The sequence below is a fragment of the Chiloscyllium punctatum genome, chromosome 37 (genome assembly GCF_047496795.1).
Source record: "Chiloscyllium punctatum isolate Juve2018m chromosome 37, sChiPun1.3, whole genome shotgun sequence".
NCBI classification, from domain to species: Eukaryota; Metazoa; Chordata; class Chondrichthyes; order Orectolobiformes; family Hemiscylliidae; genus Chiloscyllium; species Chiloscyllium punctatum.
Window position 1 is genome coordinate 6,451,787 of NC_092775.1, and position 14,651 is coordinate 6,466,437.

A 14,651-nucleotide genomic window follows, 5' to 3' on the forward strand; every position below is an offset into this window, starting at 1 on the left:
CCTTTGTCTCCCAGATTTCCAAGCTGAATGGCTTCCTGGAACCAAATCACTCTCTTTATTTCATGATACAATTCCAACAGCTACAATGGGGTTTGAACTTATATCTCTGAGATCATCAGTCCTGACCTCTGAATGACTAATTTAGCAGCATAACCACTGTCACTCAAAGTTAATCCTGTGTTGTATTTTTATCCACGCATGTTTTCCAGCCTCTTTTAGGCTTTAAAAGAGTACTGGCTGTAACCATTTACAATTCTAGAGGAAACAGTTGAGTCTCAGAAAGCAAATCAAAAACTAATGTCATTTACAAAATGCGGTGTAAGGACTGGAACAAACACTACCTTGGACAAACAGGCAGAAAATTAGCCACCAGCCGTATGAACATAAACTAACCACAAAAAGACATGACCCACTCTCACTAATATCCTTACATAAAGATAAGGAAGGACACCACTTTGACTAGGACAACACATCCATCCTAGGACAAGCCAAACAAAGACATGCTCGAGAATTCCTAGAAGCATGGCATTCCAACCGGAATTCTATCAACAAACACATTGAGTTAGACCCCATCTACCATCCCCTGAGAAAAAGAACAGGAAGTGACTTCACCACAGGAAATGACATCACCAACCAAAGAAACCCAAACACATAAATAGAAAGCAGGAATTTTCAGCATTGTTTCGCTTGAGGCCCACTGAAGATGTTACCTAGTAAGGTAACGAAATGTCTGGAAATGAACCTTCCAGCTCAGCGAGCAAACCTACATCCAGCAAATCAATGAATAAATTTCCCTGTGTTTGACCCCAAAACAGCCACATTCCATATCCACAGATATTGAGGGTGAGAGAAACACAGTTAACATTTCGAGACTGGGTGTGATTTTCCTAGTGCCGGATAAAGTCTTTAATCATAAAATGTTTCATGGGGCATCAGCACCAGTACTGGAGCTATGCCAATGGGATGGGCTCCACCTGAATCATACTGGGACCACAGTCCTGTCCATTTGCATAGCGAGGGTTGTGGATAGGGCTTTAAACTAAATTGTGTGAGATAGGGGCGTTCAGTTACATGGAAAATGTTAGAGGGGGTGGGGGGAGAACTCAGCAGAGTTTATTCAACACAGAACACATAATAGGATAGAGAGTATGGAAAGGGTCAGGTACAGCAGATAAGGGCACAACTGTGAGAAGGGGGACAGTCAACACAGGACTGAGGGTTGGGTAATTAAATGCACACAGTGTATGAAACAAGGTAACTGAGCTGGTAACGCAGGGTAAAATTGGCCAGTATGGTGATTTGAGTATCACAGGGCTGGGGAACTAAATATCCAAGGATACATGTCCTACTGAAAGGACACGTGGTTGGGCAGAGGGGGCAGGGTTGCCTTGTCATAAGAAATGAAATTAAGCCAACAGCAAGAAGTGAAATAAAGCTAGGAGGTGTAGAATCTGTACAGGTAGAGTTGAGAAACCACAAAGGATAAAAGAACCTGATGGGAATTATGTACAGGTCTCCCAGCAGTAGTCAGGATATCAGAAAGAAAATAAGCAATAAAGGGGAAGAAGATGAAACATGAGAATAAGCTAGGCCGTACTATAAAAGAAAATTGCAAGAGTACCTTAGATATCTAAATGGAAAGAGAGAGTGGATGTTGGGCCACTGGACAATGAGGCTGGAGAAGTAGTAACAGGAAACAAAGAAATAGTGGAGGAACCGAACAGGTGCTCTGAATCAGTTTCCACAGTAGAAGACACCAGCAACCCTACCAAACTTCAAGAGAGTCAGGGAAAGAGGGGAGTGTAATAACCATCTCTATGGAGAAGATACTGGGGGAGCTGCAAAGTCTGAAGGTGGCAAATCACCTGGACTGGATGAACTATAGCCCAGAGTTCTGAAGGTGATAGCTGAGGAGACTGTAGAGGCGTTGGTGGTGATTTTTCAGGAATCACTGGAGTCAGAGGGTGCCAAAGGACTGGAAAATGGCTAATGTAACACCCCTGTTTAAGAAGGGAAGGATACAGAAGATAGGGAACTATAGGTCAGTTAGCCTGACCTTGGTAAGATTTTCAAGTTCATTATGAGATTGAGGAGTTATTGAAAGTTATTGGTAAAGTAGGGCTGAGTCATCATGGCTTCATCATTGCAGGTTGAAATAACTGCACAGAGGCCAGGTCCTGTCACCAGATCACCCTTTATTTACTGTGGCCAGCCAATTCAGAGTCAGTCCTCAACTGAGGAGATTGGTCATCCAGGGCTTTCCTGATTGGCCCAGGTTAACAACCCCAATCAATGACCTCATAGTCAGTGAGGTCCACCTGGTTCCAATCACTACATGGGTCATGCCTGAGAAATCTGTTTAAATTCTTTGAGGAGGTAATGAGCAAGTTAGAGAAAAGAGAGTCAGTGGATATAATCTTTTTGGATTTTCAGAAAGGCCTTTACAGAAGGAACTGCACAGGAGGCTGCTTAAACGAGAATACAGTCCATTTTGTTCGGGGCAAGGTTCCGGCATGCATAGAGAATTAGCTGACTGGCTGAAGGCAGAGAATGGGAATAAAGGATACAAAGATCAGTGGAGTTTTGGTTGTCAAAGGATACAGCAGGATATAGATCAGCGGCAGATATGGGCAGAGAAATGGCAGGTGGAGTTTAATCCAGGTAAGCGCGAGGTGCTGCACTTTAGGAGATCAAATATTAAGGAAAAGTATACAGTTAATGGCAGGACCCTGAACAGCGTTGATGTACAGAGGGATCTTAGGGTTCAAGTCCATTACTCCCTGAAAGTGGCCCCACAAGGAGACAGGGTGGTAAAGAAGGTGTACGGCATGCTTGCCGTTATTGGTTGGGGAATTGAGTACAAGAGTCAGGATGTCATGTTGCAGCTTTATAAGACTTTGGTTAGGCCACACTTGGAATATTGTGTCAAATTCTGGTTGCCACATTATGGGAAGGATGTGGAGGCTTTGGAGAGGGTGTGGGAGAGGTTTACCAGGATGCTGCCTGGATTAGAGGGTATAAACTATAAGGAGAGGCTAGAAAAAGTTGGATTGTTTTCTCTGGAGCAGCGGAGGCTGAGGGGAGACTTGATAGAAGTCTGTAAAATTACGAGATAGGGTTGAGAGTCAGAATCTTTCTCAGAGAGTTGAAATGTCTAAAACTAGGGGGCAAACATTTAAGGTGAGAGAGGAAAAGTTCAAAGGAGCTGTGAGGGGCAAGTTTCTTGCACAGAGAGTTGTAGGAGTGTGGAACACACTGCCAGGAGTGGTGGTGGAGGCAGATATGATAGGGGTGTTTAAGGGACTTTTAGATAAGCACATGGACATGCAAAGGATGAAGGGATATAAGAATTAGTTTAATTTGGCCTCATGTTCGGCACAACATCGTGGGCCAAAGAGCCGGTTCCTGTGCTGCACTGTTCTATGTTCTAAGATGTTTCAAACAGTAGGAGAGACTAAGATCCGAGGGCACAGCCTCAGACTGAAGGGACAACCCTTTAGAACTGAGTTGAGGAGGGATTTCTTCAGCCAGAGGGTGGGGAATCTGTGGAACTTATTGCTGCAGAGGGCTATGGAAGCCAATGTATTTCAGACAGAGATGGATAGGTTCTTGATTAGTAAGGGGAGCAAGGGTTACAGACAGAATGCAGGCAAATGGGGTTGAGAAACATATCAAACATGACTGAATGGCGGAGCAGACTCGATGGGCTGAACGGCCTAATTCTGCACCTATACCTTATGATGAAATCTGCGTTCACAGACAAGTTTTTCCTCATTGACTATCTCTGACTCTGCCTTAAAAAGGAAGAAGAGACTGACCAGACTCAAAACATTAACTCTGTTTCTCACTCTACACATGCTGTGAGTTTCTCCAGCTCTCTGTGTTTAGTTTCATATTTCCAGCATTTGCTGTGTTTTGCTTTTACACAGATTTCAATGCAATTTCAGCAAACTCACATGGAACGTCATGGGAGACTCTGACGCGCGATCGTAGTGTGATCTCATCTTCTTCTAATATCTGAGCAATGACGAGCATCTAGTGACTGACTTGCTATCGATCAAAACCAGGAAAACCTCTGGTTACTGGAACCAAAACTTAAAAGCAGAGACTTATTGGAGAAGGTTAAAAATCACATGGCACCAGGTTCTAGTCCAACACGTTTATTTGGAAGGACAAGCCTTCAGAGTGCTGCTCCTTCTTCAGGTAGCTAGCTTGTACTTCCAAATAAACCTGTTGGACTATAACCTGGTATTGTGTGGTTTTTAACTTTAACACCGGCTCCTCCCGGCATTATTGAGAAGCACATTCAGTGAACCAGGGGTCAATGGCCAAGAGCAGGATATGGAATCTTGCCCTCCTTCTGTGAGTGCCTGGACCAAACCCCATTCAGAAAAAGTCAATGAGGGGTAAATCCCTCAAAGTCCAGCCCACCTCTAGCTTTCAATTCTACTCTTGTCCATACACCATGCCAACTTCAGTTGGTCATGTCCCTGGTGGTGTAATCACATGGCTTGGTTGACTTGGTTAGCTCAGATGATTAGACTGTGGCGCTGATAATAGCAAGGTCATGGGTTCAATTCACACAGTGACCAGCTATAGCATTGGGGTTTGCATTTTCTGGGTCTGTGTTAGGCTGGCATGGTGACTCAGTGGTTAGCACTGCTGCCTCACAGCACCAGGGTCCCAGGTTTGATTCCAGCCTTGGGTGACTGTCTGTCTGTGTGGAGTTTCCACATTCTCCCCGTGTCTGCGTGGGTTTCCTCCGGGTGCTCCGGTTTCCTCCCACAGTCTAAAAACATGCAAGTTTGGTGAATTGGCCATGCCAAATTGCCCATAGTGTTAGATGTAGGGGAATGGGTCTGGGTGGGTTGCTCTTCAGAGGGTCAGTGAGGACTTGTTGGGCCGAAGGGCCTGTTTCCACACTTTAAGTAATCTAATCTAATCTTTCTATACTAACTGCCCCCACCCCCCCGAACAAGCTCACCATTGGTCACCTGACAAATCCATCCTGATGATAGCCCCTCAATGGGACATGGTCTGAATTAATTTTAACTGTCAGGGGGCCGTTTCTTTTCCATGGATTACATTTTGATGCTTTCATTGCTCTGGAGAATTTTCTTGTGTTCTGAAGAGTCATCTTTAAACCCTGTGGGCTCCAGGGCATTTTTGAAGGGTTGGGGGCCTGTGCATTTATGACCAGTAAAACGATGTAGGGGTAACTTTATTTGAGATTGGAATGTTTTGAAGGACAAAGAGTGGAACTACCAACCAAGACAATAATAACACCCTCAGAATGTGACAGAAAGGTAACATGTTATTGAAGGGCCTGTGCTAGCATGGAGACTGAGCAGGAGGAGACATGGAATTACTTACCTTCCGATGCTCTGTCATGTTCTCAATGTGGATTGTGTAAATCCCGCTCACGTTGGCCCCAGACTCCAAGGCATCTGCACAATCTCTGAAGATCTTATCTTCCTTCTTACCCATGGCTGTTTGACAAAGAATTAAAGAACTGTCAGAGAAAAAAAAATGACAATTCCAGTGCTAGAAACCTGGATGGAAGTTCAGAAAACAGTTGAAAATAAAGAAGGGAATAGAAATAGGAGCTGGACTTGGGCCATTCTGCTGCACCCCATTCAGAATGTGTCATTTGGCTAATCTTCCACCTCATCTTCACCTTCTGACACTATCCCCATAACCCCCTGAGTGAGTGAAACTCTACTGACATCAGGCTGGAACAGCCTCCACAGTATCTGGGGTTGAGAATTCCAAACATTGACCAATTTCTGAGTGACAGCATTTCTCCTCAAAACTCAGTCTTCAGCCCAAAGTAAGACAGTGACCCTGCATTCTAAATTTCTGAGTTGGATAACATTTTCTTAACATCTCCGTATCCCTTAAGAATTTTATAAGGTTCAATTCAATCATCTTCCCTTCTTCTCAATTCCAGGAAATAAAGTCACCTGCAAAAGATGAGTATTTCTGCAGATGTGCAGCCTTTTATCGGGTATAGGCCTGAACCTTGTCTTTTGTTTCTGTATGGGATGTGGGCCTCACCAGCAAGACTTGCATTTGTCGCTCACCTTCGTCATCCTTAAACTGAATAACCTGCTAACGGCCACATCAGAGCTCAGTCAAGAGTCAATTGCATTGCTGTAGGTCTGGAGTCAGGATTATGCCAGATCAGTGAGGATTATAGATTTCCTTTTATAAAGGCACATTAGTGTACCAAATAGGAGTTTATAAAAGTTGACACGTGGTTAAGTAATTACTATTAGACAAACTTTGAACTGAATTCCCATTTCATCTTCTGCCATGGTAGGATTCAAACCCATATCCCCAGAACATTAGCCTGTGGTTCTGTACCACTAACACCAACATTAACACTACACCACCCCATCCCCTGGTCTATAAAGCTAGGCTCAGTAAAGGGCCTATGGTGGCCATCTGGTTGTTATCAGCCTCCATGTATATCCTGGCCCACCGTAACATGATTGACAATTAACTGCCCTCTGAACAGCCCTTTCAGTTCAAGGGCAATTCGGGTTGGGTAACAAGTGCTGGCCTAGGCAACAACCCACACTCCGTGAGAGCATTCATACAAAAACCAGCTGTAGGTGCTGAGGGTCAGTTGGACCTGTCAAGGTGGAAGGGGAGGTCATTTCGATGGGTAAGAGTGTTGAGGAACATGGAGCAGAATGAGTAACTGAAACTGAGCACATCTCTTTTACAATCTGATCGAACAGTTTGAAATTCTGCACCTAATATTGAAAAGATGGAGGCAGAAAGTGTGGGTGTTTAAGGAAGTGCTGGATTGTACAATGAGCTGAAGTACGCTGCAGTAATGGATGAAATAGTATATCTCACATGGTACTTACCTGTACTTAATAATATTTCAATTTTACATGGAGACTTTTTCTATGGATTAATGAAAGAGAAGAGGAATAACATGGCCACAATCATCCCCATTGCCTCACTCAGGCAAAGGTTAATTTATTGTTATTATGGCTTCTTAGATTTTCATTTCTCCAAACCCTGGATTTGGAGTGGAGTGGTGATGTGGAGATTGCAGCCAGTCCTGAACATGTGAACCATTAATAAATCTCTGAGCATATATCAGAAATCTCCAAACAAGCAACTGAATGTGTAGCAGATTCCGGGAGTCTGTCGCTCTCCTGACCCATTCTTCACTCATGTATTAAAGCATTTTCCCAAGGTAGCACACACCAAGTCACCCATGGGAGAGCTCAAATTGGATATATTTTATAGAAAGTTTAAGCAGGGAATTCTATTTCACTGCCATTCACCCTGTGAAAAAGCTAAACATTTGGATGTGTTTTACATCCAATTCTTTCTCGCAGCCCTGTCATCTCAAGCTGTTGTCTGTCAGGAAAGTATATGAAAGATGAAGAGGTCACTTTATTGGTGAGCAATGATTTTCTCAATGCTACGGATGTCATGTGGAGAGTAGTTTTGGAGTAGTCAATACGAATAGTTGAGATAGCTTAGCAAGGATTTCTACATTTGGATCAAGTGTCAAGATATTGGGGGAGAAAAAACAGAATTCTAAACCGTTTTGCCACATAAACAGGGGAAAATGATGGTGGGGAAGATGCCATTCAGATCATCCTGTCTGTACTGTCTGAAAGAGAGTTATTGTAACCCTGATCACAGTCTCCAGCTCAGAGTCCAGAACCAGGTAGATTCCAACACCTTAGGTTCATATTCACATGTCTTTTTTTTAAACTGGCTGATCTGTCCTTTCAAATAGTGACTCCACCAACATTTGGGAAAACATCCCCCTTAATGACCAGGCCCTTCCCAATCTAATCAAGTGTTTCTCACTCTAGGGCTTGCAGAGAAATAGATTCCAGGCTGGTTATCGACAGAAAAAACTAAAGATGCTGGGATCCAAAGTAGACAAACAGGCATTCTGGAAGAACATAGCAAGCCAGGCAGCATCAGGCTGTTGGCCATACTGATAGGGGCTGAGGGTGGAGTTGGGGTTTAAGAAGGAGCAAGGTGGGGAGGGCACAGGCTTGGATCATGACCAGCCTCTCTAACAAACATTGTGGAGTCAGAAGGAACAGTCCTGCTTCAGGTTTCCGAGCTGTCCCATGGTCATCAGGAGTGAATCACTAAGACCCTGCTCTAGGACACAAACACTGATGGGGCCATTCCATAAATACGATGATACTTTTCATGCTCTTCCATTCCCTCATGGGGAAAGGAGGAAAGAACAAGAAATAGTCTGCTGTTGTCCAGTCAGGTAATGAAAAGACTGGACACTTTCTGATTGGCCATGGGAAGAGTGAGGAAGGACAAGCTGCATCACCAATGGCGTGAGTGAAGGAGTGCATTGTGGGAGTGGACTTATCAAGCAACCAATTGCTGAGGAGCAGAAGACTCAGACCATATGATGAAACCTGGAGGTGTGTGACTTCTGACCTTGTCCACCCCAGTCTAACACCGGCACCTCCACATCCAATGAGTACAAGATTCTGAAGGCGTTAAGTGGAATTGTTGTTCCAGGGAAATAGTTCAGGTGAAGGAGTCTCAGACAAGGGGAACTAATCAAAAGTTAGAGTCAAATGTCTTGAGTGAAATTGGGAAACAGTTAGTAGGCTAACAATTCTTACAGTATATATTAATGATATAGAAGATGGTATTAATAGTAACATTCACAAATTTGCTGATGATACAAAGCTGGGTGGCAGGGTAAAATGTGAGGAGGATGTTAGGAGATTACAGGGTAACCTGGACAGGTTAGGTGAGTGGATAGACACATGGCAGATGCAGTTTAATGTGGATAAATGTATGGTTATCCACTTTGGTGGCAAGAACAGGAAGGCAGATTACTACCTAAATGGAGTCAAGTTAGGTAAAAGGGCAGTACAAAGAGATCTGGGTGTTCTTGTACACCAGTCAATGAAGGCAAGCATGCAGGTACAGCAGGTAGTGAAGAAAGCTAATAGCATGCTGGTCTTCATAACAAGAGGGATTGAGTATAGAAGCAAAGAGGTTCTTCTGCAGCTGTACAGGGCCCTGGTGAGACTGCACCTGGAATATTGTGCGCAGTTCTGGTCTCTAAATTTGAGGAAAGACATTCTAGCTATTGAGGGAGTGCAGCGTAGGTTCACGAGGTAAATTCCTGGAATGGTGGGACTATCTTATGTTGAAAGATTGGAGCGACTGGGCTTGTATACCCTTGAGTTTAGAAGACTGAGAGGGGATCTGATTGAGATGTATAAGATTATTAAAGGATTGGACACTCTGGAGGCAGGAAACATGTTTCCGCTGATGGGTGAGTGCCGAACCAGAGGACACAGCTTAAAAATACGGGGTAGACCATTTAGGACAGAGATGAGGAGAAACTTCTTCACCCAGAGAGTGGTGGCTGTGTGGAATGCTCTGCCCCAGAGGGCAGTGGAGGCCCAGTCTCTGGATTCATTTAAGAAAGAGTTGGATGGAGCTCTCAAAGATAGTGGAATCAAGGAGATGAGGCAGGAACAGGATACTGTTTGAGGATGATCAGCCATGATCATAATGAATGGTGGTGCAGACTCGAAGGGCAGAATGGCCTATTCCTGCACCTACTGTCTATTGTTTATTGATTTGGAACTTTCTTTGGCAATCAATGTTCAATAAATAGTTAATTTCATGTTTGATATTAACAGATATTTAAAGGTATTGAGGGCACAGGTGGGGTGAAGGCAAGTCAGCCACAGTCTCAGTGAATGGGAGGAAGAGTCTTGAGAAGAGAAATGCCACCTGCAGTTTTTCAGGAATCCCCAGTGAGCCCTGATGCTGCATGCTCTGATCAGTTTCTACCCCAATGCACTCAGCAGGGGTTTGCCATGTAATCATCATTCTGAGTGGATCAAGAACAGGACCTGTTACCCCTCCCCCATCACTGACTCACCGCTCACTCTAATCCAAAACCTGCTCCTTCCAGGTCAATGATTCAGACAAGCAGCAAGTCTGAGCCTTTAGACAGACAGAGGGAATTGTTACATGAAGCTCAGACTGAATTTGCTCTGTGACTATTTCATTTCCAAATTTGGAACCACCAGTGAGAGTTTCAGAGATAATGGGAGTCTGTGTCCTGCCTGATACTGACTCCCATGTCTGGGGCATTACTGTGAAGAAGAACAGGGAGGGGTTTCACTGGGGTCGTGGGTCAGTATTTATTCATTAACCAACAACATTGAAACAGGGGATCTGGTGGTTATCACATTGCTGTTTGTGAGAGTTTGCTGTGCACAAGTTGGCTGCGCCACATCCCACACCACAACAGGGAATACACAGCAAACGTTTTATTATCCTTCACCTCGGGAACCAGAGTGTATCAATTGTTCAAAATCAAGAGGTCCACATAATCAATGTAAAACCACACTCTAAATAATAGAAACATAATGCAGAGGGTAGAAATATCACTGTAATACTTTATTTACAACATAATCCACTTACATAATAATGCAACTTTGCCTTAACTAAAACTTCCCTTCTCACTGGTACCATCGACTAACTAATCAGGGTAGATTGTAGCATTTGAGGAGAAATTGACTCAAAATTGAATCAACTGCTGACATTGCACGTGGCCATTCGATTGAACAACAAGTATATTTACATTGGGGTAAATAGATTAAAAACTATAATATATGGACAGAATAATACAGTAAACTTTAGTAAATTACAGATACGTAATTTTTGCGGTTTATCAGGAGTGCTAGTTCATAAGGTGCCAGTTAAAACAAACTTTGCTCTACCTTATAAATACTTCATTAACTGGAAGGTGAGTTGGAACATTCTGAGGTTGTTAAAGGTGATTTGGAAATTCAAATCTGTTTGCCGTTTCTTCCTGTCTCTACTGCAATGCTATTGGCACCTTCTAGTTTTAGAACATTTAGAATGATGCATTTGGTAAAGCAATATTTTTCCATATTTTCTAGATGCCAGTCACCTCAATCATCTGACACAATACCTAGGATAGAGCTTAGCTGAATCTATGTCTCATTAAAAGAGATGCATGTCTTGATAAGAGTGAAGGAGTCATTAGTCAATTTAGTTTACCCAAAGTGATTTATTTAATTACAGCTTGTCCCAACTTAAAAACGGACATTCTAATCTAATTTAAGTATTTGGGAGAAGCTGCAGCATTTGAATCATCAGTATTCTCCTTCATTTCCAGCTCCCTCAGCTGCAGCCAGACATGGAATCTTCCTTTTCAGTTGTTTCCGAGACATGGGCATCACTAACATGACCGCGTTGCAGTAACGGGTCTTCAGTTATGTGTGACTGCTGCCACAGCTGAATGGGCCAATTCGGAAGGCTTCAAGGGTCACGTGGTCTGGAAGGGAGTGGAGTCATAAACAAGACTTGGTCCAGAAAAGTGAGAATTTGCAGTTAGGTAGTCCCAGGGCACCTCAAAGCTCTCTGCTATTGGAAACACAGCTGATGTTATGCAAAAGTAAATATTGTGAAGGTTGGAAATCTGAACTAACAACGGGAAATGATGGAAATATTCAGCAGGTTTGACAGGATCCATAGAGAGGGAGAGAGAGAGATTGGTTGTGATGAGGGGTTACAGGCCTGAAACATTGAAACGGTCCCTGCCCACTGCTGCCTGAACTGTATGAACTGGAGCATTATGGGTAAACACTTGCTGTCACTAATCCTCTTGTACAGTGCAGTGATCTGAAAGGGCAATTTGTTGGAGGCTCCAACAAGCTCCAACCAATCTGATAAATTTCAAAGGATTTCAGTGGGGGGAAGACAGATCATCTTGGGATCTTGCAGGGTGAGGACGTAGATCCACAAGTCTCCTAACAGATTTAGTAATGATATAATTTGTGATCATGCTACAAACTATATCTTGCTTAAGTCAACGGCATCTTCTCATTAATATTCACTTATGTTGGCTTGCCTGCTAATATAAACCAAATAGATCCTTTAAACCCAGTCAGGGACAGGAGGTGATAACAGCCAGAAGCTGGGAGCAGTTTCCAATGTAATGTCTATACACTCATTCCCAAAATCAAACCTTCCAGCTCAGTGAGCAAACCTACATCCAGAACTCATTCCCACCCCAACATTCCCCTGCTCTACACACAGATGGTCATCTTTAATGAACTTTGCCTTAATTTTTACTTTTTTTCTAATCCATGATTGATGCCATCAATACAGACGCTATGGTATGGCAACTTATAAAACTTTTCACTCTTTTTTTTCATAAAAGTACAAGTGACAGTAAATTGCTATTCTGTTCTATCTCCTAGAAATTGAAAGAACTAAAAAAATTCCTTTTTGACCCCCCTCTCTCCCTCAGGCAATCAAAACCAGGCCAAGAGTGCTCACAGGGCTTCGAGTTATCTGTTGTGAAGGATATTCTGGTGGCTCAGTGGTAAGCTCACTGGATGGAGTGAAACATAAAGCCCACAGTTAACATTTTGCTTGAGGGGCATGGATTCAAATCTCATCACAGCCACTGATAAAATTGAACTGAAATGAATAAATCTGGAATAGACCACAAGACCAAAAGGTATTAGGGCAGAAGTTGGCCATTCCGAGTCTGCTCCGTCATTCAATGAGATCACAACTAATCCGATTCCTCAACTCCACTCTCCTGGCTTTGTCATAGCACTTAATTCCCTCACTGATGAAAAACCTGTCCATCTCAGTTGTGAATATACTCAATGTTCCAACCTCAACTGCTCTTTTACATAAAGAATTCCACAAATTCACTACACTCTGACAGGAGAAATTCCTTCTCATTTCTGTCCTAAATGTGGGACCCTTTACTCTGAGATTAGAGAGCGAGTCTCAATTCCATGGTCACCATCGCTATCATTGATTGTTGTACAAACCCATCATTGCCAGACCATACCAACACGACGGCTGGAGGAAGACCACTTCATCTTCCACCTAGGAACCCTCCAACCACAAGGGATGAACTCAGATTTCTCCAGTTTCCTCATTTCCCCTCCCCCCACCTTGTCTCAGTCCCAACCGTCGAACTCAGCACCACCATCCTAACCTGCAATCTTCTTCCTGACCTCTCCGCCCCCACCCCCACTCCGGCCTATCACCCTCACCTTAACCTCCTTCCACCTATCACATTTCCAACGCCCCTCCCCCAAGTCCCTCCTCCCTACTTTTATCTTAGCCTGCTTGGCACACTGTCCCCATTCCTGAAGAAGGGCTCATGCCCGAAACGTCGATTCTCCTGCTCCTTGAATGCTGCCTGACCTGCTGCGCTTTTCCAGCAACACATTTTCAGTACAAACCCATCTAGTTCACTGATGCTCTTCGGGGAGGGAAATCTGCTGTCCTCACTTGGTCTGGCCTACATGCACTTTCAAGCAGAGGAACAGAGGATCATAGGAATTGGAGTAGACCATTCAACCCCTCAAACCTGTTCCACCATTGAATGAGATCATGACTGACCTGTGGCCTACACCAAAAACCTGTTGTTGGCCCATATCCCTTAATACTTTTGCTTAACAGAAAAAAGACTACCTTGTACTCTACATTAAATATCAATTTAAAATTGAAATTGAGCTGCTCAGTTCAAGGGCAACTAGGGAGGAGCCAAAAATGCAGTGCCCATGACCCATGAAAGCATGAAGAAACTTAAACTTCTATCGGGAAAATGGGAGGAAGCTCGTTTCAACAATGAGATTCATTGCCACAATCACCTCCAATTCTTTTCAGCTTCAAGTAAATGACCTTCCACTGGTAAAAACAGAGACAGCCTGTGTCAGCAGCAGAATTTACAGATTAGCTTTTATCGATGACTTAGATCAGATAATGAATCACGTCTGAAATCTGGGGGTGAGAGTGAACAGTCACATCCTGGAGATAAATACAAGCTGTTGAAGTTTATGTGCTCTGGCTCGTCGTTATTTATCTTGCAATTGTTCCTTAGGAATTCATTCCAATGAAATTTCTTTCTGAAGCCAAAGCCTAAGATACACACTGAGAGCATCTTGGGACTTGACCCCTGACCAAATTAAACATTCTTGCCCAAAAAAGAAAAAAAAAACAAGAGTTCCAGCTCCAGTTGTGGGAGAACAGTCTTACAAAGTTTTGCACAGCACATTTATACTCTGCACTCTGCAAACAGAAGGTGAGAGAATGTGTCAGGCTTTCTGGCATGCCATGACACGTCAGAGATTTGATTGATGCAGCAAGTCAGGATGGCACAGTGGTTAGCACTGCTGCCTGATAGTGCCAGGGACCCAGGCTCAATACCACTGTTAGGTGACTGTCTGTGTGGCATTTGCAAATTCTCCCTGCGTCTGTGTAGGAGTGCTCTAGCTTTCCCCCACAGTCCAATGATATGCAAATAAGGTGGATTGGCCATGGGAAATTGCCCAAGAATGTGCAGGGTTACAGGGGTTGGTGGACTTGATGGGTCGAATGGTCTGCTTCCACACTGCAGCGATTCTATTTGCTAGAGGATTCAAGGTTTCAGGCTATAATGAGCAGCTAGGTTTGTAGAGATCTAATAGAATTTCACCAAGTCTACAGCACTGAAAGAGCTACAATAAACCCATGCTCGAAATCCCCTTTCTCCTCCTGATTCTGAGTGCCCGCTAACAACAATGATCTTTAGAAGTATATCCCTCTGTCTCTTTCCCCTCATGTGT

At 43.6% G+C, this 14,651-nt stretch overlaps 1 protein-coding gene across 2 annotated transcripts in view; it reads right to left on the minus strand.

Moving 5' to 3' along the window:
- angpt4 (angiopoietin 4) overlaps positions 1-14,651 on the minus strand; it is a 150,161-nt gene that overhangs the window by 52,401 nt on the left and 83,109 nt on the right. For both annotated transcript variants that reach the window (XM_072556170.1, XM_072556169.1), the window contains one exon: positions 5,374-5,489. In XM_072556170.1, the coding sequence (XP_072412271.1) occupies positions 5,374-5,489 (116 nt within the window). The remainder of the gene's footprint in view (positions 1-5,373; positions 5,490-14,651) is intronic.